Genomic DNA, 24,361 nt, shown 5'->3' with positions numbered 1-24,361 from the left:
GTTTCTATAAAGTGGGGCAAAAAGAGAAGGTTTTATAAATTATTATTATTATTTGTTTACCTTGAAGTGGGTAAAATGTCCGACGTTCATATCATACGTTCATACGTGTCTTCTTCAGGTAGAGGACGGAGGTTCCAAAGCTGTCAGCTCTGTAAAGAATAGAACACAGTTCCAGAGAAGACCTTCTACAGAGATATGTTGTGTGATGTTGATGTGTGAGTGAGGCTGCAAAAGACTTCCCCACTTCAAGAGGGTCTTTCTTGCTCTTATACAGTGCACACTATCCCCCTCTAGTGACCACAGTGAGGAAATACAACAAGTTACACAAGATAGTTATGTCAGTCGTTCTCAAAGAGGGCAGGGGTCCTTTACTTGTCGGGGTTCCAGTTCCACCACATGCAGCCAAATGGACCCCCAGGTCTGTAATAGAGACTGCAGAGTGCAGAGTGTACAAAATGGATCCCCCAACGGGTCTCTCAGAGTTTATGGGGTTCGTGTTGGCCAAATCATGTATATTATACACGTATGAATAGAAAAGCGCTATAAAAATGCAATCCATTATTATTATTACAACCTGAGTGCGCATTATATTTCGGCTGTAAAAAAACAAAGAGTATGCGATCATGTATCAGTTTTGTTTTATTTAAAAGATGACAAATCTTAGCACTGATCATATGATTTCCAATCCATATAGCCCTTTATGGTGTTTAGAAATATTATCAAACAGCATCGGAAAATAAAGTGGAAAAATAAATTATCTACTATACTGTATCTGTGATAGCCTTGCGATCACCATTGATGCATTAAATTAACACTGCGTCATAATTTAAGAAACATAAACAAAGCTGATTAATACTTTATGAAGTCATTATTAAAATCCTCGTTTGTCGTTTCCACAATAGTTCTACATTCAACCACATTTTTTATTCACAGCTTAAATCAATAAATAGTGTGCACACATTCATTAGCCACTTAGCCACTGGCATCGCAAAAATAACATGTTCAAAAATAGCTAAAACAGCCAATCTACAAGCTCACAGCAACACGTTACAATGCGATGCCTTATGAGCTTATACTGTATGTGTCTTTTGCTAAAGGAATAGGGCTCTGGTGGTAAAATCTTCGCATAGTGCCATTCCCTCTAAGATTGTTGTTTAACCAGAAAACAAAGAACAAAAAAAAACGATATCCCGATTCAAATTCACTCACAAAAATATATATTTGATAGCAAAATCCATAACATTTCACAACAATACATCCCACTGCAAGACCATTCCCTGTCCAAAACATTAACATCACAGCTATTGCTCTATGATTAAAACCATGAATATCAAATAGACTCAAGTACAATCCAAGAATTTCAATTCCAAAATCGACGCAAAACCCAGCGAGGTGGAGGTGTTTCAGAATTCTATTAGACATGAATTATGAATTAAAGCTCATACACCAGTTTGTGCTGCTCGTACACCTATATCACTCAATACTATCTTATTGTTTAAAGTGATATTGTAATACTTATTGGTGTGATAATGGCAGGGATAATGGCCAGGTTCTTACCCTAATGCCTGACGTATACAAAATAGCCGAGCTACAAGCTCACAGCGAGAACTATTTCCAGTGCGTGACAACAGCGTGCACCACTGCACCTACGTATAAATCAATCTTAACCCATTCTGACCGGGCACCCATTTTGGTGTTAGCATCATGTTATGCTTTAGCTATTGAAAAATAGCAGATCTACAAGCTCATATCGCGCCACCGAGTGGCGCGCTACGAGCTTGTAGGTCTGCTATTTTTGAAAAATCGAAGAGCGACTGATATTTTTTAAATCTGATCTCAGGTCAGAATGGGTTAATCAGACCAGTGTGTGTCCGCAGTGGAAACCTCGTATGAATCTGATCTCAGGTCAGAATGGGTTAAGAAGTTCTCAGTCGCCACGACCGATTTCAGACATTTGGATTCCATAGAAGGCAGGATGTCTTTGTATGGGTTGTGTGTCACAGAGTGCATCTGTGGGCTGTTTTCGGTTATGATTTTAAGACCAGAGCATTTGAAGTGGTCGGACTAGCAAAAATATGTTCAGAGAAGCATCTTCCACAAAACGCTAATGGTCTCAGATGTCTCATAAAAGCAACGGCCTCGATCTGTGAACAGCCTCAATCTGCGATTTATTCACCTGGTTGGCAGTGTGCAGGCCAGCAGGAACAATATTACCGAAACATCAAAATTGTGCACATTGTCTTAGTTGTTTAGGAAACAGTGTGCTAGTCACTAGTGTGTGTGTGGGGGTGGGCTCCTTTCACACCAACACTATGCCACAAATCACAGATTAGGAGTTGGTCATACAAACATTGTTTCAGTCGTGAGATTTAAGTTTGCTTTAACGCAACCACACCAGAGTGATTAGCTGTCTAATATAATATTTCACTATCTAGCCACATGTGTCTAGTGCTACTGTACCGTAGGTGCAATGGGCGCCGGCAAAATGTGGAGTGGGTTTTCAACCCACAGGTGGCGTGACGACCACCACTAGTACTACCAGCCAGCCAGCCAGCCAGCTCAAGTCTATCTCAGGATGGAAGCAACGCAGACACCGTTGACGCTCGCTTCAAATGCAGAGGTGTGGCCGTTACCCTCCACAGTTCCTGGAGAAACAAAAATAGGGTAATGGTTGTATCGAATAAATATTGTCGCTGAGAATATTATAAGTTTATATAAGTTTTTTTTTTTTAATAAACCAGAGCTATTGAACAACCTTTATGTCTGTGTGAGCCGCTTTACAAATATTGAACTCATTTCTTTTTTGTAATTTCCTGGAAAGTTAACACTTCCAGTTTTTTTTTAAGAATAAAGGCACTAGAGTGCCCAGCAGATGAGGCAGATTTTACTCTGAAAAGCCCCGCCTTCCATTTCCCCCCAAAAACCAGGAGGTATAATCTTCCATTACTACTTTGCGCTGTTACATCTCAACTCTCTCTAGAAGCGTTTATATCCCAAACGAAGGATCATTGGTTAAGTCAGAAATGATGACAGAAATTACAGTTTTATTAAAACCATGGAGAGCGCCGTAGATTTAGAGTAAAGAGACAGTTCAGTCGGGCCGTAAACAATTAAGGATTTGTTGGGCACAAATAGTGTTAACTTTTATTTAACATGCACTAATACTAGTGATGCACCGAATATTCGGCCGCAGAAAATATTCGGCAAAAAATGGCAAAAAATGCATTTTCGGCCTATTCGGTTTCGGCCCGAATAGGCAGAAAATATATCACCGAATAGTGTATGCAATTAATGCATTCAAAAGAGCTGAATAAATGTTTTATGGACCCATAATAGTGATTGTTATTTAAGTTAAGTTTTGCCATAACCATTTATTTTGCCATAAATCAGGTAGCTTTAAGGTACGGCCATGACAGCAATGGTAGGAAAAAAGATATATAATATTAATCATATTCGGATATTCGGTACAACTGTTTCCTATATTCAGTATTCGGTTTCGGCCAAGAATTTCCCTTTCGGTGCATCCCTAACTAATACAAATACAAATAATGTACTAAAATGTTCTAGTCTTGTATTTGAGAGTGGTCGCAATGGCACACAACCAATGTGCTACCTATTTTTAATACTACACTCATTCTTGAGATGAGGGACAAAAGTGGAAAAAACATGTCCCACACATAAGAGCCTTATTTTATGTAAAAAATAAATTAATTCATAAAAATAAAAGCACTTGCAAAGTTAAGTGTAATACAGTTGTGTATTATTATGCCCTTAATTTCATTATAATTGTTTTCATATTCCATCTGAATTAGTTAAAAGCAGGCCCTGTACCCAAAAAGGCCTGTATTTAGCCTGTCCCCAGCAAGTGGCCACAATTTCAAACTGCCAAAAAAGTGTCTAATACTGTCACAATCACATAAATATACATACTAAATTAAAGTAGATTGTCAACAACATAGCAAATAATATACACAGTTAATTTTAATTCATATTTTCTATTAAATATCTCATATCAAATGTTCGTCCCACGTCTCCGTCAACTCCGTCAGGTTTTTTTAAAAGTCTTAAATTAATCAGAAAATATTGTCGACAGATTTAGCCTGAAGACTCCTTTTCCAAGTCCCATTTATATTTGTTGCAACAGTGGAGTACCTGGTCTGACAAGCATTCAATTGTTTGATATTTTAAACAAACAATGTTGATAACAATGTGGTCACAGCTTTTACATGTCAACTCCGTCAGGACATTATTATGATCTTTGTTAAGAATTCAAAAATAATGTTTATTATTTTAGTTTAGGGGTTAGGTTTAGCTAACAAAATTAAGCAAAAACAAAATGGCTACATTGTACTAAAGAGGGTTAAGATGAAAACAAATGCCATTTTGTCAACTCCGTCAGACGTCAACTCCGTCAGATTTTGTGTCTGACGGAGTTGACGTGTATCTGACGGAGTTGACAAAAGTGTTCCTAAAACAATAAAATTATTGTTTTTGAATAATGGGCAGTATTCTAATTTGGCACACAGTTAGAGCATGCCTTAAGGAACATTTTTGGCTATGGGGCCATCACAGATTTGTCTCGTGGTGACCATGGCAGCCATATTACAAAAGAGCCGCCACCTGATGTTATTTTACAATAACTCAAGTTCTACACCACCTAGGATCTTGATTCTGGTGACTAAGACCTCATTTTCAAGGATGAGGGATACAGTGGTACAATTTAGACTTTCCCTGTGACCATGGCAGCCATTTTTCAAAATGGCCGCCACCTGCTGTTATTTTACAATAACTCAAGTTCTACACCACCTAGGATCTTGATTCTGGTGACTAATCATACATTTTCAAGGATGTGGGGTACATTGGTAATATTTAGATTTGTCCTGTGACCATAGCAGCCATTTTTTTTTCAAAATGGCCGCCACCTGTGACCTGCTGTTATTTTACAATAACTCAAGTTTTAGACCACCTAGGATCTTGATTTTGGCGACTAATCATACATTTTAAAAGATGAGAAATACAGTGGTACTATTTAGATTTGTCCTGTGACCATGGCAGCCATTGTTTTTCAAAATGACCACCAACCTGCTGTTATTTTACCAATAACTCAAGTTTTAGACCACCAAGGATCTTGATTCTGGCGACTAATCATTACATTTTCAAGGATGATCTTTCTCTGGGAGAGGTAAGGGCTTATTTCAGGTGCAGGTTGAGTTTCTACTGACAGGACATTAAAAGGAGGTGGGCTTTCTGGCCTTTGACTTGCCCCTTTCAGGTACAGATGCACAGTTTGACTTCACTGGCCACTGCAGGGAACTGTGGGGGAGAAACTTTGGTCTCTTGACACCCCGATTAGGTTCAGGGTTTTTTTTGGTGGAGACTTGCCTTTCATGACATCTTTGCTGCAGCAGTTGATCTCCTTATTGCCAGTGGTGGCACACTCTGGGTCTCTGGGGCATTGTATCTTGGTGGCCTCCTGCCAGTGTTTCTCCATCCTTCTCCTGAGCTCTGTGTTCTGGGGCTCTGTTATAGTCAACTTACATTGTCTTGGCTGGAGATTGCTTTCCTGCGGGGTCCAGCCCAGTCTTGTGCAGATGGCTGCTGGCCCACCTGGAGGCCCCAACCTCACTTGTTCGGTTGGTGTGATTAGGTGGGGTGGTCTTCCCCAATCAGGATGAGGGGTTTGACCCTTTCAAACGGCAGTCTGGCCAAGTGTCTGTATTTAGTTGTGAGTTTAGATACAGGATACGATTGCTCACCCAGCCCCAGGTGACATGAGGTGAAGGCTCCTTTGATTTGGTAACATTGCTTTGGTTGACATGCTGGGGACACAGAGAAAGACACTGATGCCTTCAGTGTCTGCACATCCTGCCTGATGGTCCTGAAGCCAAATCTTCTGTCTTCAGTCTTTCGCTCACTGTTCACTGCTCACTGTTCACCTCACCGAATTTAGCCCAAGGAGTTTGACCCCTAGTTTGGCCATAGACCCCCTAGTTTGGCCATAGCCACTTGCCCAAATGTGCCGACATGTGCTGACCTCATCACATCTGTGATGATGGCTATGGCCGTTTTTAGCCAACGTAGTGTTTTTTGTGCAAAACTAATGCTTGGAATGGATCCAGAATCATGAAAAGCCCCTAGTTTGACATGCCACATGCTACTTAAAGCATAATGAAATTTAAAACATTTAGCCTTATATTGTTTGTTGATGGTACCCAACTTTCAGCAGCTGTCAAACATGCCCCTAGGGTGGTCAAATAGAAACCAATGTGGGATATGTTAGTAGACACCTTTACAAACATTGGTGAAGAAAATTCTTGGTAAGAAATGTATTCACAGATTTTATATTATTCTGATAATATTCCCTGAGTAAATTGGTAAAATAATAGCAGGTCCACCATTTTTTTAAATGTCTACCATCCATGGTCACAGGATAAATCTAAATAGTACAACTGTATTCCTCACCCTTGAAAATGTATGATTAGTCACCAGAATCAAGATCCTAGGTGGTGTAGAACTTGAGTTATTGGGAAATAACAGAAAGTTGGCGGCCATTTTGAAAAATGTCTACCATGGTCACAGGACAAATCTAAATAGTACCAATGTATCCCACATCCTTGAAAATGTATGATTAGTCACCAGAATCAAGATCCTAGGTGGTGTAGAACTTGAGTTATTGGGAAATAACAGAAAGTTGGCGGCCATTTTGAAAAATGGCTGCCATGTTCACAGGGCAAATCTAAATAGTACCACTGTATTCCTCATCCTTGAAAATGTGGGATTAGTCACCAGAATCAAGATCCTAGGTGGTCTAGAACCTAAATCAGTTAAACTTGTCAACTCCGTCAGATGTTCGTCAACTCCGTCAGACGTTCGTCCCGTGATGTTTTTGTTAATTTCCAAAGAAATAGAAAATTCGCTGTCAAATCTTTTGTGCTTATGTATTGAAACACCAACTGAAATGATACATAATGATGATTTTTTTTTTTTTTTACATGGTTTTCATGTTATAATATTGAAAATAAAGGTTGAAATGACGGTTTTGAGAAATTGGATATTTCATAATAGTGTGATATTGGAACAAAATAATATTAAAATATTTGTATTACTTAACTTGATTACTGAAAGCCATTATAAGATAACTGAGGACTTTATATTATTGTTGAAATGATAAAATTCAATTAAAAGGGATTTTAGTGTGTCTGACGGAGTTGACATGAATCAGGTATTAAGTGCATAAATGTCCCATTTTAGAAAGAAATGTTATGCGAAAAACCTGTTCCTTCTCAAGATTGGTAGTTGAGACCTGTGTCTACAAATACATCTATTTGATTTGAATGTATCTTAAAAAAAAAAAAAATCCAGTTTGAAAAAAGTTTTGTCCCTTATCTCAAGAATGGGTGACTAATACTTCAGCTCCATCTAGTGCACATACAATGTATTCTATCAACCAAAAACGTTTAATTATTTTCAAAATATAAAACAAATAAAGAAAAAGTAGCAGATCTACAAGCTCAAAATGTGTCGCTTTGCGTCACGTTTTGAGCTTGTGGATCTGCTACTTTTGATGCTTTTGTGTGATACTGTAGTATGACCAAATGAATTTACGCAAAAACACAAAAAGTAAAAATATGGCTGCCCGACAGCAACGAACAGTATTGTACATATATGAAGTTATATACCTCACCAGTTGCTCTATGGCTGCGTTCGTAGTGCATTAACTGTATGTACAGTACTGTACATAATTCTATCTCACGTGCAATGTGATTGTGATGTCCATGTCAAATAAACAAACAAACGGGCGACTGTGGCTCAGGAGATAGAGCAGGTCGTCCAATGACCCCTGGGTGGGCGGTTCGAATCCCGGCTCCCCCTGTCCACATGACGAAGTGTCCTTGGGCAAGACACTGAACCCTACATTGCCTCCATTGAGTCGGTCGGTGTGAGCTCGCCACCATTGGTGTGTGAATGTGGGAGGTGAGGACGCTGGCGTCGACTGTTCGCCGCTTCACCTCCCAACGTATGAATGAATGAACCATTGTAAAGCGATTTGAGCACTTGGAAAAGTGCTATAAAAATGCAATTCATTATTATTATTAAAGGTATCTCACCAGTTGCTCTATGCGTTCGTAGTGCATGAACTGGGGAAAGGTGGAAGGGACCTGCTCCACGAGGAAGGTGCTGCGTCCATCCTCCATGGTCTGCAGCTGGGACATGCAGTGCCGGAAGTGGTCGTAGGCTTCGCACGATATGTCCATGTGTCTCACGGTGAAGTTCAGCCTAGTGACAGACAGGCACAAGGAGAGAAGGAACAGCGCAGAATTGTTTATAACAATCGTTAAAAAAAAGAGACTTACATGGCGTAATTCCGAAAGCCAGACGTTGGAGGTGCTAGCGCCCCTCAAGAAGCTGGACATTCAAGGACCGCTTCACTAGCCTGGCTAATAAGCCAGACCGAATCAGCCGTTGGCAAAAATAAATTGCCTGCCGGATACCACACGACGTGTGATTTGAGTCTGGCTTATTAGCCAGGCTACGCGACAGTGTTATTTGAGTCTGGCTTATTAGCCAGGCTACCACTTCACCACTTTTCAACCTGCTTTCATATACCGGTAATTGGTCCTCCAATTTTCATGATAAAATACCACAATCTTTTTCTACTCTGTCTGTGTCTCAAGGGAGGTCTGTGGGCCACCAGCGTAGGGTCCATTGGGCCACGCGGGCCGTGGCCCAGTCAGTTTAGAGCTGGCCCAGTCTAACTTCGAAGAGAGGGGGCGAAAAAACAAGGAAAACAACAAAAGATAGCCTACTTTGGCAGCCCTTGTGCATGCAAATTTCTGTTTAGTATTGCAATCCACAGCATGCAAGCCGCCTTTGTTTTAAATGGTCCCCCGAGACCGTTCACACTTCACATCTATCAGCCGGGGATGCGCTATATATCCTTTTTTTAATCTGCCTAACGATGAAACGGGAGCCCTATGGGCTTCATGGCTCGGCAAACGCTTACTTACTTATTATCTCTATAGACAGACAGGTAGATACTAGATAGTACAGGGGTTATATTATCTCACCTCTTCTCTATAGAAAGGTAGGCAGTACAGGGCTGCTGGAAGTTACTGCAAAGTCTGTAGATGGTTCGGAAAAACCCGTCTGTCAGCTCATCGTCATAGCACACTGCAGGCAAACAGAAACAGAGCACACCATTACTTGTGTGTGTGTCCACTCTTATTCTGTATTCAGTATTTTCAACCACTATTAAGGAATGTCAGTTGTTGAAAACACAGCGCAACTTATGCATTTCTAGCCAACCATGGTTGTGATTTACAGTCATTCTTCCAACCAGTCAAAGCCACCAAACATTATCTCCCAAGTCTGGCTGAAAAGCACTGCACTTCACTGAGGCTGTGCTGCCTCCTACTGGCAGTAAGTAAATTAGCAGACATTCATTGCACAGCAGGTCCAACAAGAATCAAATGTCCACAAGTTAACCGATTTAGACCCGAGACCAGATTCTACAAATGTCTTCTAAATCCTGAAAAACCTTGTTACTACAAGGGCCTATTTTAGAGGCACAGGGCTTACTTTTCAAAACGGTTACTTTTCAGGATAGCAAACATACCGGGAGTAGATGTACTAAAATGTAGATGCACTAAAATGTGCTACGATGTGACACGTTTTGAGATAGTAAATTGGCTATTCTTGCTACGAAATAAGACATTCATTTAGGGGGAAAACAACAAGTTAGAATATGGAAATAAGAGGCTTCTTCCCGACAGGAACTACCGGTATAATTCAATATAGACAATTTGCAAAAAAGGTCTATGTTCTATTATGTAAGTTACTGTTCTATTGCTGCACCTGCCATTATTAACCTCATGCACATACAGTATCTGTAACTAAATATGCTGCTTTTTTACTAACTGCATCATACCATTGCCATTCTCATGAATATCTGGAATTATTTGACCTGCTTGTACACGGGGTGGCAGTGGCTCAGGGCTAGAGTGGCCGGTAGAGCGGCCGGATTGGGAACCGTGAGGTTCCCAGTTCGAATCCCGGGCTCCCCCCAGAGTCAGTGTCGAAGTGTCCCTGGGCAAGACTCTGAACCCCTAATTGCTCCCGATGTGCAGGTTGGTGCCTTGCATGGTTTCCTCTGCCATCGGTGTGTGTGTTGATGGGTGAATGCAATGCGCAGTCTATGTAAAGCGCTTTGGATAAAAAGTGCTATATAAATTTACCATTGACATGAATATATTTTTTACATTACATTTCTACATTTTCGTTTCTATCCTTGTCCTTGTTATCTCTTTCAGTCTCCTTGCCTTTTACAGAAAACTTTTTTCTGTAAAAGGGTCTTTTGTTCCCACTTCCTAACACCTGCTGCGATGTGACGATGACCCTGAATTGCTTATACAGTGTTCAAATACATCCATAGCCCGAGGTCAAAGGTCACGCATTGTGCAGACTCTTCTTACCGTCGGCTGCCAGGATGAACCTAGTGTTGTCATGGAGATCTGCCACCTCCTCCTCAGTCCAGCTGAATTCAGCATCAGCATCTGGAGATGAAAGAACAACAAACTTAACCCATTCTGACCTGAGATCAGATTCATACCGAGGTTTCCACCGGACACACACTGGTCTGATGAACCCATTCTGACCTGAGATCAGATTCATACGAGGTTTCCACTGGACACACACTGGTCTGATGAACCCATTCTGACCTGAGATCAGATTCTAAAAAATGTCAGTCGTTCTTCGATTTTTCAAAAATAGCAGACCTACAAGCTCGTAGCGCGCCACTCGGTGGCGCGCTATGAGCTTGTAGATCTGCTATTTTTCAATAGCTAAATCACGACATGATGCCAACACCAAAATGGGTTCCCGTTCAGAATGGGTTAAACAATGTTACACGAGAGGTGGGTGGTTTTACATCATTAATGCAGGGCGAGTTCCGAAAGCATCATGTATGTTAATGACGTGTAATTTTGGGGAGGGATTGGATCAGGAGGAGTTAGACTCTTCTTAACTCATTACGATTCTAAAAAAAAATGTCTACTTGTGTAGCTAAATCAGTGGTGCTCAAACCTTTGTCTCATGTACATAAAGGATCCCCGAACTTGATATGCATTTGTTCCCCGGACCGTTCATCTCAAAACATTTTGTTCCAGGGACCCCCAGATACAAAAGATTTGAGTTTTAAATGTTCACTTTAATATATATATTAAAACATTTGCACATGTTATTCCTGGCTATGAGCTCATAGATCTGTTTTTAAATAGCCAAAGCATACAAATATACAATATGACTAAAGTGGCTAAAATGATTGTGATACTAGATAATAGTATGCTATGAGCTTGCGTGCGTGCATTTTGTGGGTGTCGGCATAATGTGTGAGTGACTGGAGAGTGAGATCACTCCTACCTGTACAAAGGTCATGTTGGAGCCAGTCTAGTTTCCTCACCTTGACTTCACCACCTGTTGGACAGACAGACAGACGGACAACAACAACATATTCCACATTGTGTTGCCAGTCCGATGCCGAAACATGAAGAGGACGTTTTTAAATCCAGTGATCTCACCTGCAGGCTCCGTTAGATGTCTATTCGACGTGACGTTCTGCCGACACATGCCGAGAAGATCCTCTCCAACGTCTGCAACAGGCGAACGGAGGACTTTGAGATTACACGGAAACAACAAGACATTATTATTACACCCGTGTGTCTTACTGCCGTTATCACATTCAACTCTGGTTCCCGGTGTACCTCTCTCATTGCCGTGTTATTTGCACAAAACAATCGATGGTAATCGTCTCAGTGAAGCGTTTTCTGTTCTCTATTATCCCCCCAAGTGCCTCTCCCGTCCCCGCTATAACTTAATAAGAGACTGAAAACAGAAGGGCCTCCAGAGACCGTGGGACACGAGATACTTCAAACGGAAGCCCTCGCCAGGAGTCGCCACGTTATCCAATGCCGTGTTCTCTCCGATGCGGACCATGAGAGAGGGATGAGATTAGATGAGATGAGATGAGGAATTTCAAGCGCGACAACTCAACAAAAAGGTATAATGGCAAAACCCCCCCATGGGATAAGTAAGGCAAGCACGTAACATGGTTATTAAAAACACTACATTCCAAAGTTGTACTCGGTGGAATGACATCAATGTTGCCGCTTCACTCTAATTAATGTCTGATGCTCAGGACGCAGCTGCATTAATCACTTCGACGGCGAAATGTCTGTCTTGTCTGCTCTGCAGCCTCGGTCCAATTAAAGTGTCCCTCCCTTGTCAGGAATACGGAACTCGGTGTCCGTTAGGAGGAGTGAGCATAATTATGCATACTGTGTCTCACTGTGTGGTTGGCCGGGGCCGTGTATTGCCCTCTCAGCGACAACTACTGTAGGAAACAAAACACAATGAACCCACGCACTTGACTCACCCAGTTGGGTTAGCTTAGGCTTGAAGCACAGACACATTTGAAGCTGTCCCTCACAGTGTGTCATATCTGTGCACTCATTACATCTTGAGTTCAGTTTAGTTTGGATTTTCTTTTTGAGAAAGCCTTGGCCTGGCCCTGATCACCGCTTCCTTGAAACATCAAAATGGTAAATGGTGCATCTATATAGTGCTTTACATCGATTGTGCATTACATTCACCCATTCACACACACACATACTGCACACCGATGGCGGAGGAAACCATGCCAAGGCAGTAAGGCACCAACCTGCACATCGGGAGCAATCAGGGGTTCAGACTCAGAGTCTTGCTCAAGGACACTTCCAACACCAACTCTGAGGGAGACCGGGATGTAACTGGGAACCTCACAGTTCCCATCCGACCACCCCCTGAGCCACTGCCGCCCCATACTTACATGCTATGTCCATGCAAAAAAACATGAAGCTAGCTATTATTTAGACATCTTTACCTACTTTGCTGCATTGGCCGTTCGTTCTGTGATGTTCAAATTCAGTCAATTCAGTAAAACATTCTACAACTTTCTTCTGGCCTGTAGTAAACAGAGGGTCAGAGTGATACTGGACAATGTGGAGGTGGTTTGCGGAGTAGCCTGGCTAACAACCCAGACTCAAATCACAGTCACGTGGTGACAATTTGTTGTTGTGCCAAGTAAGTTGCCGACGGCAGATTCGTGTCTGGTTTATTAACCAGGCGAGACGGAGGAGGAAGATGGAAGCTATTGTGACACAGGCCTCCCACCCTCTCCTTGGTGGGCTAGTGGGGTTGAGGAGCACCTTCAGCCACAGACTCTTCGTGCCTTGGCATAAGAGTCTGAGTTTTGTTGTTCATTGTGGGACAGTATTCAATACAGTACTAGTAGCAAATGACTGAAAACTGTTTTTTTTTTTAATCAATTCTCTTTTACACAGATCCTGTATTTCCTCCTCTTTTGTATGCGCCCTCCAAACGCCGTTTGCGTCACAATTCACATTGTGATTTAATCACGACAAGTTTGAATTGATTTTAAATTGATTTACGATGTACCGTTACATGCCTAATAACATGTCATTTTAATATAGTCATCTCTAATGATCAATTTTGTGCTCTCTCTCTCTCTTTGTGTCAACTTAAGTCACTATAACATTAAGGAGGAGTGTTTTCTGGAGGAATAGATATAATTAAGTCAGTCTTGTGATTAACCAGCACTTAAATAAAATGATCAACCCACGGCTGGGATTCTCCTTTCAACCTTGTGACACGGCGGCAGGCATTGTACTGTTACCTGTGCAGTAAACTGTTTTGGCCAGAGTTGCCATGACAACGCTGGTCAGGCCCGTTCCGGCCCCCAGCTCCAACACCGTGGCTCCTCTGAACGTGGCCGACTGAGAGAGGATGTAGTCAGCCAATAGGAACGCCCCGCGCCACACCTAACCAATAGCAGGAGTGGAGGCGAGGCGGGGGAAATATGAGAGAATAATGCAGTGTAAAAAAAAAAACAACGAGACAAGAGACAAGTTGGCTGAAAGCAGGGTGTCATTAAGGGCTAATTATTATCAGAGTTGACATAAATTACAGTCTACTGCCAGAGTGGCGAAATGCTGTGCAAAGTTACGTTTCCAACTGTCAGAATGTCAAGCGGAAAACTGACAATGGCTTGAAAAACATTCAGCAGAAGACGTGCATTATCGCTCTAGAGCAGCACTCAGAACAAATGCCATCAGGACGGCTAGCTTGTATATCACTTACTTCTTGATCTGGACTGTTGTGACACTTTCCTAATTCAAGCTTAATGTTTAACAAAATGTGCTACAGGTTTAAAAAAAAAAAAAAGATTCAAGGATTCATCAGTGATATGAAACGACTGCCTCTCATCGCAAGTTTGTCGCGCAACACTTGTTGAAATGGCCAGGAGACAAAGTCTAATGTTTATGATGTCACACCCTCGTCCCTTGGTATCTTTACAGTAGTCTTATTTGAAGGCCCTGATACTCGTATCAAGTTATTAGTCATATAAGCCCTGTGCATTCTTTTCATCTGTTCAATGTCAAAGCACAATACAATTGTGAATCGCAATCATTTGTTAACAATGAATCGTCAACTTAAATTTGTAATCCCGACAGCCCTAGGCCTACGTGTATGTATGGACTGTGGACTGTGTCCTGCTGTCCAGTTTTATGATGTACAGTAATTATTATGACGGAACAGTTCAAGTGAATGTAGCATCGCATGGTTAAGGCGAGACTGACCTGTTTTCCCACATCTTCCAGAGTGGTGGCCATGGTGTGTTCTGTAAATAGTTTAAACACATTAAATATGCGCCCATTTCCAGTCCATAACAAATTAACACAAACATTCCATGCCAGGGTAAAGATAGCTGCATTAATAATGACTATTTGATTTATAGGTACGCCAAACTGTCTGCAAGCACCGTGACAATAGTCAACAACATTGATTGCCAACGCTTGATAACTCGCACACCCAAATAGAAACTTGCACACTATTAATTTGATTAGCTGCTGGCTGTCCATTTATCAATACCATATTGATAAACTACATATTATGGAGTCGTTTAAACCACTGGGTCGGGCGGGGCCTATTTGTGGGTTGCGGACACATTTTTTTTTTTTTCTCATTCAATTTTTATTAGTTTTTTGAACAAAACACAGAGCAGTCATTATACAGTGTATAAAATTGAACTCAAAACATTCACTCACTCACTCACACACATACACACACACACACACACACACACACACACACACACAGAGAAACCCCTCCCTCCCCCTCCCCATCCTATTCACAGAACAATCAACCCACAACACCTCAATTACAATATCACCGGGTCAGTAAGTCTTTCAGGTCTAATATTAGGTCTGTCCACATTGAAATTGTGCCCTCTTGGGCCTGATTAATCCTTGCCGATGACAGTTCCAGGTAAGCAATGTCCAGAAAGCTTCGCAGCCAATGTGTTTTTGAAATGTCATGTGGGGGATTCCAGCGTTGGGCTATGATCTTTTTGGCTGTTGCGGACACATTTTAATGGGTCCCTTTATTTTTTGGTCTCCTACATTTTGTTTTAAATTATTATTATTTCAAAAAAGAAATCCCATAAATTTGAAAACAAATGTTTAAGAAGTAGTGAAAATAGCCGACTGCTATTGTGAAAATATTTATTTCAGAAAACTGGAGGATTTAGAAGATTTTTTTTTTTTTTTTCGAGGTCAGGCCTAAATGGGTTAAACCAGACATTTGTATTTCGAGATCCAAAAGAGACAGATTCAGATCCAAAACATAGATTCTGAATTGACCACTTAATTGGAGCCGATCTCAGCTGTAGATGCGCTATTTTCACCATACGTTTATAACATGCTATGGAATAGAATTCTGATCTTCTGTTGACAAATATTCAAAAAGTTGCTTTTTTTTTAAATTGGAAAATGCATTTCCGGTGCTTTTACCTACCGATCCGTATCACATCTTTGAGGTGCTGGTGGTCGCCATCTTCCTGCTCCTCGTTGTCCTCCTCGTCGTCCTGCGTGGCTGTTGATTGGCTGAGGATGGTGGGACACACCTGGGTTCTGCTGAGCCTCTCTGTCTGGGTGCTCTGTTTGGGCCTGGAGGACGACAGCAGCATTCTTTATTATGTCACGGTACAATGTATATGGAAAGACGGAAAACGATATGAACGTCCCAGTTTCAGAATACGGTGCTGGACCCAAAAAAAAAGAAAATAGTCCGCACGCGATATAGTTCTGCTCCCCGTCTTTTTTTATATCAACCTATTAGGTTCCGGGGCGAAACGTTGTTGTGTTTAGGTTGATGTAAAAAATACGGGGAGCAGAACTATATATCGTGTGCGGACATTCCACTATTTTCTTCATACGGTACAATGTATATTCATGCAGAGTGCTTCTTCAAATTAATAATACGTATTTGGCTACGGACTGGAGCCCCCATCTTGGGACCCCGCATAAAAGATTTGTGTTTGAATGTTTAAATTGTTTTGGAAACTAGCACGTTTACTGGTTCACAATGTGTGACACCACGACACTTTATTTTCAAATGGCCTACTGTATCTAGGTGTAAAGTGGTAAAAAATGTATCGCAATATTATTTAATCTTCTGGGGACCCACAGGAACCCCCTCAAGGACCCCTGGTGGTCCCCGGACCCCACTCTGAGAACCAGTGCTCTATACCATCACAGCTGTGGACAGAGATGCACTTGGTTAGAGAAGTTCATACTTCGATGGACGTACCTGCGTGTCACCTCCAGGTCCCCATCTTCGTCTAGGATTGGCTGCACAGTGCTGTCCTCTTCTTCCTCTGCCACCGGCGTGCTCCCTTTCTCATCTTCCCTCGCACTGTCTTCCTGTGTGTCACCGTGTAAATCTTCCTCACGAGCAGTGGAAATGAGCTTGTACTTGGAAACAAAGACTGTACGGAGATTTGCACAAAAACATTATTCCTAATATGTTAAAAATTGTAATTAATCTGTATTCTTAGACGATGCTTTCTAAATGTTACGTTGCTATAAAGGACGTGGAAACTAATATTACTTGAATAACAACAGCATTAAGAAATAGTTAGAATGTCAGTTCACGAAAGGATAGGTCCAGGACATGGTTGAGGAATGTTTATACACAGTCAGCCCAGGTCGGTATACAGCCGGCATAACTGCTCAGCCTGGTATTCCTAAACGTAGCCTCAGCAAACTATGTCTAAACGGTAAAACATAACCTTATTCCCAAGCTTAACCTCAGCAAAACACTGCCAAAACCTAAATACATTCCTAAACTTACCCCCCAGTAAAACTATACCGAACCGATTGATTGATTGATTGAAATATGTATTAACAGTTTGCAGAATTACAGTACATTTCAAGCACAACTCAATACAAAGACTGTTAACTGTGAGTGGACGACCCAATGAAGGCATTACACTTGTTTACAAGAGGGTCCACCTTTCAAAACATTTAGAGACATACAAATAGACACTTCTATATAGCCAAAGAACAGAACAGGAATTCATCATAAAGGAAGTCAAAAGGGAAAAGAAACATATACAGTGAGGGGAAAAAGGAGTGGGTGGGTGAGGGGGATTCAGATTTTACGGGGGCCAGTTTGGAATTGCAGCCGTCGATAGGTGCCCTTTGAGAGCGGTTTTGAAGGAGTAAAGGGATGTCTTAATGACTGTTTGTAGAGCGAAAATAACGTAGTCCCTTGTTTGTGCAGAATCTGGGTTGTACATGGTTCATTGCACTCCCTCTGGTGTTGTGGGTGTGGACTTCGTTAACATTAAGGAAGTATTTAGACAGGTACATGGGTATCTTATTTCTAGCCTTGTCCTCAGTAAAAAAATAATGCTACAAGAACCGCCCAGACGAGCGGTCGGCGGAAAGAAAATGAGGGTGAATTAATTTTAAGGCGAGCATTCCGGTTAGGCTCCTACACGATTGAGGCATGATAAAACCAGTATACACACAGACTATACACAGACAGACACACACACACACACACAGACACAGACCTGGCTGTCCAACACCGTTGAGGCGTGCCATAAGGTGGCGTGCGTTGGGCTGTAGCAGGTGAACATCGGACAGTACCGTGTCATAGTGGAAGGTGATGATGTCCATGGCTGCTCCCACATCACCTCGACGGAACACTACTGATGCACTGGGGAATGTGCTGCTACTTCATGCCTGGAGACAACACACATACACACAACACACACACACACACACACACACACACGAATAGATTACAGTACTGTGGTTAGGTGCAGACAAGTCAAAGATTAACTCTATTCAACCCCGTTGGACACAGTTGGACCATTTTGAAGTATGTCAAAGTCAAAGCATGTTGTATCAGTATGATAAGTTGTTTTAAGCCTACAGTATATGGCCAAATTGACACCTATTGATTTGTAATATTCTGAATCAAACTATATATTATGTATCAACAGTTGCTTTGAAAATATAGTCAGCTTTATGAGATAATTGCATGTTTAATCAATGTCAAATAATATGCACCCTCTATCCTCTTATGGGCCCTGCTTTAAGTTTAAAGTCAATGGCATGTGGTCGGAATGCTTATAGCAGCACAGCAGAAAGGCCTGCATTTTATTTATAGAGGCTGGTGTCTGCTTTGTAACAGCTTCGAAATGAACGCTGCTATATTGTGTTCAACCACACAACCACGCACGCACAACACGCGCGCACACACACACGAGCGCGAATAGATTGCAGTACTGTGGTTAGGTGCAGACAAGTCAAAGATTAACCCTATCCCCGATGTAGATTCTACCAACGACACTTTACTAAAGTTACCGTTGGGTCAGTGTTAATCGGTTTAGCAGCTGCATGCTGCAAAGTGCAATATCTAACTGGCATTTTGAAGATATGGTGTACATTGTTTTGCGGTTAGATTTTAATGTTTTTGAACATTCTACTACTCTATCTGGAGAAGAATAGCGTCAATAGCGTGCATAAGTGTAAGCTCATTTTAATTTAGTTCATTTTGTAATGTAGGTAAAGAGGGGGCGGGGCGCACATAAACAACATCTTGAAATTCAACGATAGGAATATCACAACATATAACTTAACCTGCCGTTTTCCGAATAAAAATATTCGTTGAACGTCAGAGGGGAGACTAATAATAAAGACAAGATAAAGGCTAATTTGGGTAATTTTATTTTTGGAAGGACAACTCACAGAAACTTCTTCCATGCTCCTCTCCAGCCAGCTACACGGACGCAAATGACGGACGGACAACCTTGGGCGCCGCATGCTATCTAGTCCTGACAACAAGTGGGAAACAAGTAACGTTGCAGAATGTTCCTAGCCCCTACCTCGGATAGCCATGAAAATGTGAAAAATAGTTAGAACTGAACGATAAATGCTTTTTTAATATCTATGGATAAACCTATTGAGAGAAGTCTTTGTACTTGTATTTCTTTAGCAGCAATATGCAAGAATCAGAAGGCCATTGAATGGTGCTTAGTAGGTTAATATTTATTAACAGTTTGCAGAATTACAGTAAATTTCAAGCACAAACTCAATACAAAGACTGTTAACTGTGAGTGGACGACCCAATTAAGCATTACACTTGTTTACAACAGGGTCCACCATGTTCAATTCATCAAAACATTTAGAGACGTACAAATAGAAACGTCTATATAGTTAAAGAATAGAACAGGAATTCATCACAAAGGAAGCAAAAAGGGAAAAGAAAAATATACAGTGAGGGGAAAGAGGGGGGGGGGAGCGGTGGTGGGGGGATTCAGATTTTACGGGGGCCAGTTTCGAATTGCAGCCGTCCGTAGGTGCCCTTTGAGAGCGGTTTTGAAGGAGTCAAGGGATTCACATGTCTTAATGACTGTTGGTAGGGCGTTCCACATTTTGGTGGCATAGGAGCGAAAATAATTTAGTCCCTTGTTTGTGCCGAATCTGGGTTGTACATGGTTTGTTGCACTCCCTCTGGTGTTGTGGGTGTGGACTTCGTTTACATTAAGGAAGTATTTAGACAGGTACATCTTGGTGGTGTATCAAATCTTGTGGACCAGACCCATTGCAAGATGCGGTACTCTGTCGTCGACCCTAAGCCATCCCAGCCTGTCAAAGTGGGCAGGCGTGAGGTGGGTTCGGGGGGTGAGGCCAAGTAGGAGCCTGACCAGTTTGTTTTGGGAGGTTCCGTTCACCTCCACCATCTGTTCTCTCCCCTACAGGTAGGATTACATCCAGCTCACTGATGAGCTATCAAAACCAATTACTTTAAGCTTGTTAACCAGTATGGAGTGGTTCACGGCATGTCAAAAGCCTTTTGAGTGGCTACGCTCTTGTTTTGCAATCAATTATAAGTACCATATTTAATTTAACACCTATCTGTATTCATCTGAGAGCGAGCTCTCATAGGCTACAACACTGTAGAGGGAGGGGAAAAACAGAGAGGAAGAGGGAGAAAAGAAATAAACACTCTTGTGCCATGTTAAAGTGCATGTTATAGCCTATATTTAATGTATATCCTGTAGAGCAGCGGTCGAAGACGGACGATTGAGGGGGAAGATGGCAGAGAACGCCGACGGGAGAGGCTGTGAGAGCGAGATTCAAATCGACGAGGATACAAGTGGAAATGGAAATATAAGGAAAAGGACAAATGGAAATGGAAATAGCGCAGCAAGTGATGGAAATAGCGAAGAAACATAAGTGTTTGGAATGAAGACGGTGTCAAAAGTTGATGGGATATTCATTGTAGTTGTTGAATGTTTCTCAGAAACACAGACGCTGTCAGCTATGCTGAACATTAAGACATTTGACGGTCACGGGGTAACGTTTTTCGATATGGCAGGGAGGTCAAAGAGCGTGGGGGTTATTATAAGTGGGGTGCCATGAGTGACAATGAGTCTTGAGCCATTTCTAGATCAAGTCATAGTTGATAAAGCTAGAAGAATGCACCGATTCAGAGATGGAATGAAGGAGCTATAGCCCCACACAATCAGTTTGTGTAACCTTTTTTGGAGACCTCCCTGAAAGGACATATGCCGAGTATGTCACATACAGGATCAGGCCATATGAGAGGGGACCCCTCAGATGTTTTTGTGGCCAGGAATATGGTCATGCTGCGGAAGTCTGCACAGGAGTTAGGAAGTGTGGGACATGTGGAGAGGTAAACTGTAATAGGGCCTGCGGTGGCTCACAGGAGCCAGAGTGTATTCATTGTGAGGGAGACCATTATGCAGGGGCACCAGAGTAGAATGATAAAGGCAGTAAAAGCAAAGAGTAGGGAAAATAAGGGAACATTGTTTATTGTATGGATCCCCATTAGCTGACGCTGACAGCTAATCTTCCTGGGGTCCATATAAAATACATACAAAAAATACATACGGTAAATTACAAATACATTCAACGAAGTTAAATACATGAAAATACATGATTACAATTTATTCTATAAAATTAAATGCAACATAATGAGAATAACATTATGGTCATGCAGGTCAGCTGTAAGCAAGTGTTCCTTTAAAGCATATTTGAAAGATAATTTAAGTTGTGTTGTGTTAATGTGAGGTGGTGACATGTTTCCAAAATGATATTGATCGATATACATAACTGTTTGTTTAAGGAGGTTCGTTTTTGGAGCAGGGAGTGATAAATGACCGAGGCTTGCAATTCTGGTGTTATGATTATGTCTGTCACTTGATTTTAATAACTGTTTGAAAAAGTAATCTGGTGTTTGATTAGAAATTGTGTTTCTAACAAACATGAGGACACTGCAATGGAGATTGTCTTTGACAGATAACCAGGACAGGCGTTTATGCATATATTCAATATTTGTGCGAGTAGAACAATGAAGTGCCAGTCTAGCAGCTCGGTTCTGAACAAGTTGTAGTTTGTTCAGGTCTGCTTGAGTCGCCGCTGACCATACAACAGGACAATAATAAAGGTGACAAAACACCAATGACTGCATCACTTGACCCATGACTGAGGATGTCAAGTATGTGGAGCACTTCCTGACCATGGCTATATACCTCTACCCATCTTAGTTACAATGCCATCAATATGGTCCGACCATGATAATTCACTGTCCAGTAGAACTCCAAGCAGTTTAGTGAAGGGAATGGACTCGGAGGGAAGTGAGGAAAGGGCAAACACGCAATGGAGAAGGAAACAAACGGAGATGGACAAAACACGATATGTATGGACAAAAGAAAGCTCCTGGCGTTTATAGCATTGGTGATTGACTGTGCGGTGGGGATGCAGGGGAGACTGCTGGGCTATTCTGGCAGGTGGTGCTTGGTGGTGCTAGGGACTGCGAGAATCACACCGCATACATCAAAAGAAAGCCTAACTTGTTCACTTCAAATTTTATTGATTTTACCATCTTCCATTCTGGAGATATTGACCTTTTTCTAACACCTGCTTTTGCCTGAACTCTGCTCGCTTGAACAAACAGCAGAGATATGGAAGGTTGAATTAAGTTGACAGACATTGACAGACAGATATAAAAATGAACACAAATAATATCATATACATACTAGTACACACTGAATGAAAGCCCTGAATGTCTACTTTTAGGAGGAAAACAATACACATTGATTCCATGTTTGTCAGTAATTGGCTATTGAATGCAGCTTGCGCCCACCAGAGAGAACTTTAGAGAAGGCATGGACCTGAACAACTATTATTCACAAAATAAGGCCTATAGCGACATGTACATACTATATACCGTATGAAACAGAAGACTCTCTGCTTTCATAAGAAAAAAACTAAAAATCATTTGCTATAACATGGCACAATAATGTTTTTTTTTCTCCCTCTAGTGTTTTTTTTCTCCCTCTAACAGGGCTTGATATATTATAGGCCTACCCACTAAAAGCAAAGGAATAATAGCCTACACTCAGCCAATTACACAATTTAGACATTTAGCAGCTCTTATTCGTATGTGTGGGTTTGCTCCATTTCGACCTTTCTGTGTAATAGCATGATGTTAACACTAGGCTATAGTGTCCATTTACCACAGTGCCATTATACCCTCAGCTGTGTTCACGTGTCAAAATTAGGCTACTGCTGCGAAAAGGGTCTTTAGGAAGGTCTCATTACATAAGGTGTAATGAGACCTGTGCAGCAGTGAGCTGTTTGAAATACGCACGCACGCGCTCACACGCGCTCACACACACACACACACACACACACACACACACACACACACACACACACACACACACACACACACACACGCACACAAACAATACAGCTAGGCTGTTAATCTCCATTTTCACTGTGCATTCTAATTACGTTCATTTTGCTCTAACTCTGCTTAAAGTAGGAATATCTAATATTGCCAAATTGACATTCAACAAGCATTTGAAACACACCCCAGATATAACTCAGAAACTCTGGCGTCTCGAGTCGTGACACACTGCTCCAATTAAGAAAACATTAATACAGTGTATCATTCATTAGTGATAAGATGTTTGACTCTGAACTCAACCGAGTAGGCTACACCACTTGAATATAGAGCTGCTTGGTGGGATTGAGTGTGCAGGGTACAGCGACTGGGCCTGAAAATCACTATCTATGAATAGGGTAATTGGACGGCATAGTTAGGTCACATTCTCACCTAATACTTCGGTAGACTCGATGCGAATGGGCGGAGAAGTTGGGATTCTTGCATATTATTTAATTTGCTGCGGTTTGCCTTCACACTGCGCTGCAATTCCGGAGCAATTGGAAATGCAGTAGGGACCTTATTAATGTGTTCAATTCATAAACTATAGCCTGGACCTATCTCTCTATATATCTATCTATCTATCTATCTATCTATCTATCTATCTATCTATCTATCTATCTATCTATCTCTCCGCACACACTCTTCCTTTGGGTAGAGGCCTCGAGCGCACTGAGCACAGACAGAAAAGTCCCTACTCCCCACACACATGTGACAGCACTCCATGTTTACGCACAGACAGACAGACAGAATATTCTGTAGGCTACACTGCAGTGTTTTTATGTGTTTCCTTAAGCAATATTGATTAATGTACTCGTCCTCATTTCGACCATTCGGTCTCCTCATTCGACCACGTCTATCCACGGTACTACGGGACACTGCATAAAATATGCCTTCTCCGTCTCCAACTGTGTTTAGCTCCTCACCCGCCACATTGTTTGCTTCATTTCCTTTATTTGCTGCGGATTGCATTCACACCTGCACCGAATCACAATCAAGTGCGATTGGAAGCGAAGCGAAACCCCCGTTTTTGGTCGGAGTAGAATGCGGTTCTTTGCTGCGCATTAGGATTCGAATGATGCTTCACACCTGCCAAACGAAGCGCACTTTCCGACAATGTGCAGCAGGATTCGTTTTAATCGCAGTAAAGCTTTCTGGTGTGAAGGTCACCTCAGTGTCAATGGCTGCATTTAAG

General features: G+C 41.7%; 1 protein-coding gene across 2 annotated transcripts; it reads right to left on the bottom strand.

Annotated features, from left to right (window-relative positions):
• Positions 1–57: 57 nt before the first annotated feature.
• On the bottom strand, positions 58–19,199 carry mettl22 (methyltransferase 22, Kin17 lysine). Of its 2 annotated transcripts, XR_013964921.1 has the most exons (13): positions 19,158–19,199; positions 17,975–18,146; positions 16,705–16,882; positions 15,910–16,061; positions 14,694–14,734; positions 13,730–13,874; positions 11,577–11,648; positions 11,419–11,472; positions 10,473–10,553; positions 9,069–9,171; positions 8,109–8,277; positions 2,461–2,645; positions 58–149 (listed from the first exon to the last, which is right to left on the bottom strand). XR_013964921.1 is itself a non-coding variant. In XM_080776550.1 (12 exons), exons 2-12 carry the CDS (start codon positions 18,078–18,080, stop codon positions 2,571–2,573), a joined length of 1,176 nt encoding a protein of 391 aa, XP_080632676.1. In that variant the 5' UTR covers positions 18,081–18,146; positions 19,158–19,199; the 3' UTR covers positions 1,938–2,570. The 2 variants fall into 2 exon arrangements, 1 of the variants encoding a protein (XP_080632676.1); XM_080776550.1 differs by lacking the exon at positions 58–149 and having other exon boundaries at positions 1,938–2,645.
• Between the last annotated feature and the right edge of the window lie 5,162 nt (positions 19,200–24,361).

This window comes from Protomyctophum bolini (genome assembly GCF_963924005.1).
Source record: "Protomyctophum bolini genome assembly, chromosome: 11".
In the NCBI taxonomy this organism is placed as follows: domain Eukaryota; kingdom Metazoa; phylum Chordata; class Actinopteri; order Myctophiformes; family Myctophidae; genus Protomyctophum; species Protomyctophum bolini.
Note: the sequence above shows the minus strand (reverse complement) of the source record. Positions and strands in the feature narration are given on the sequence as shown.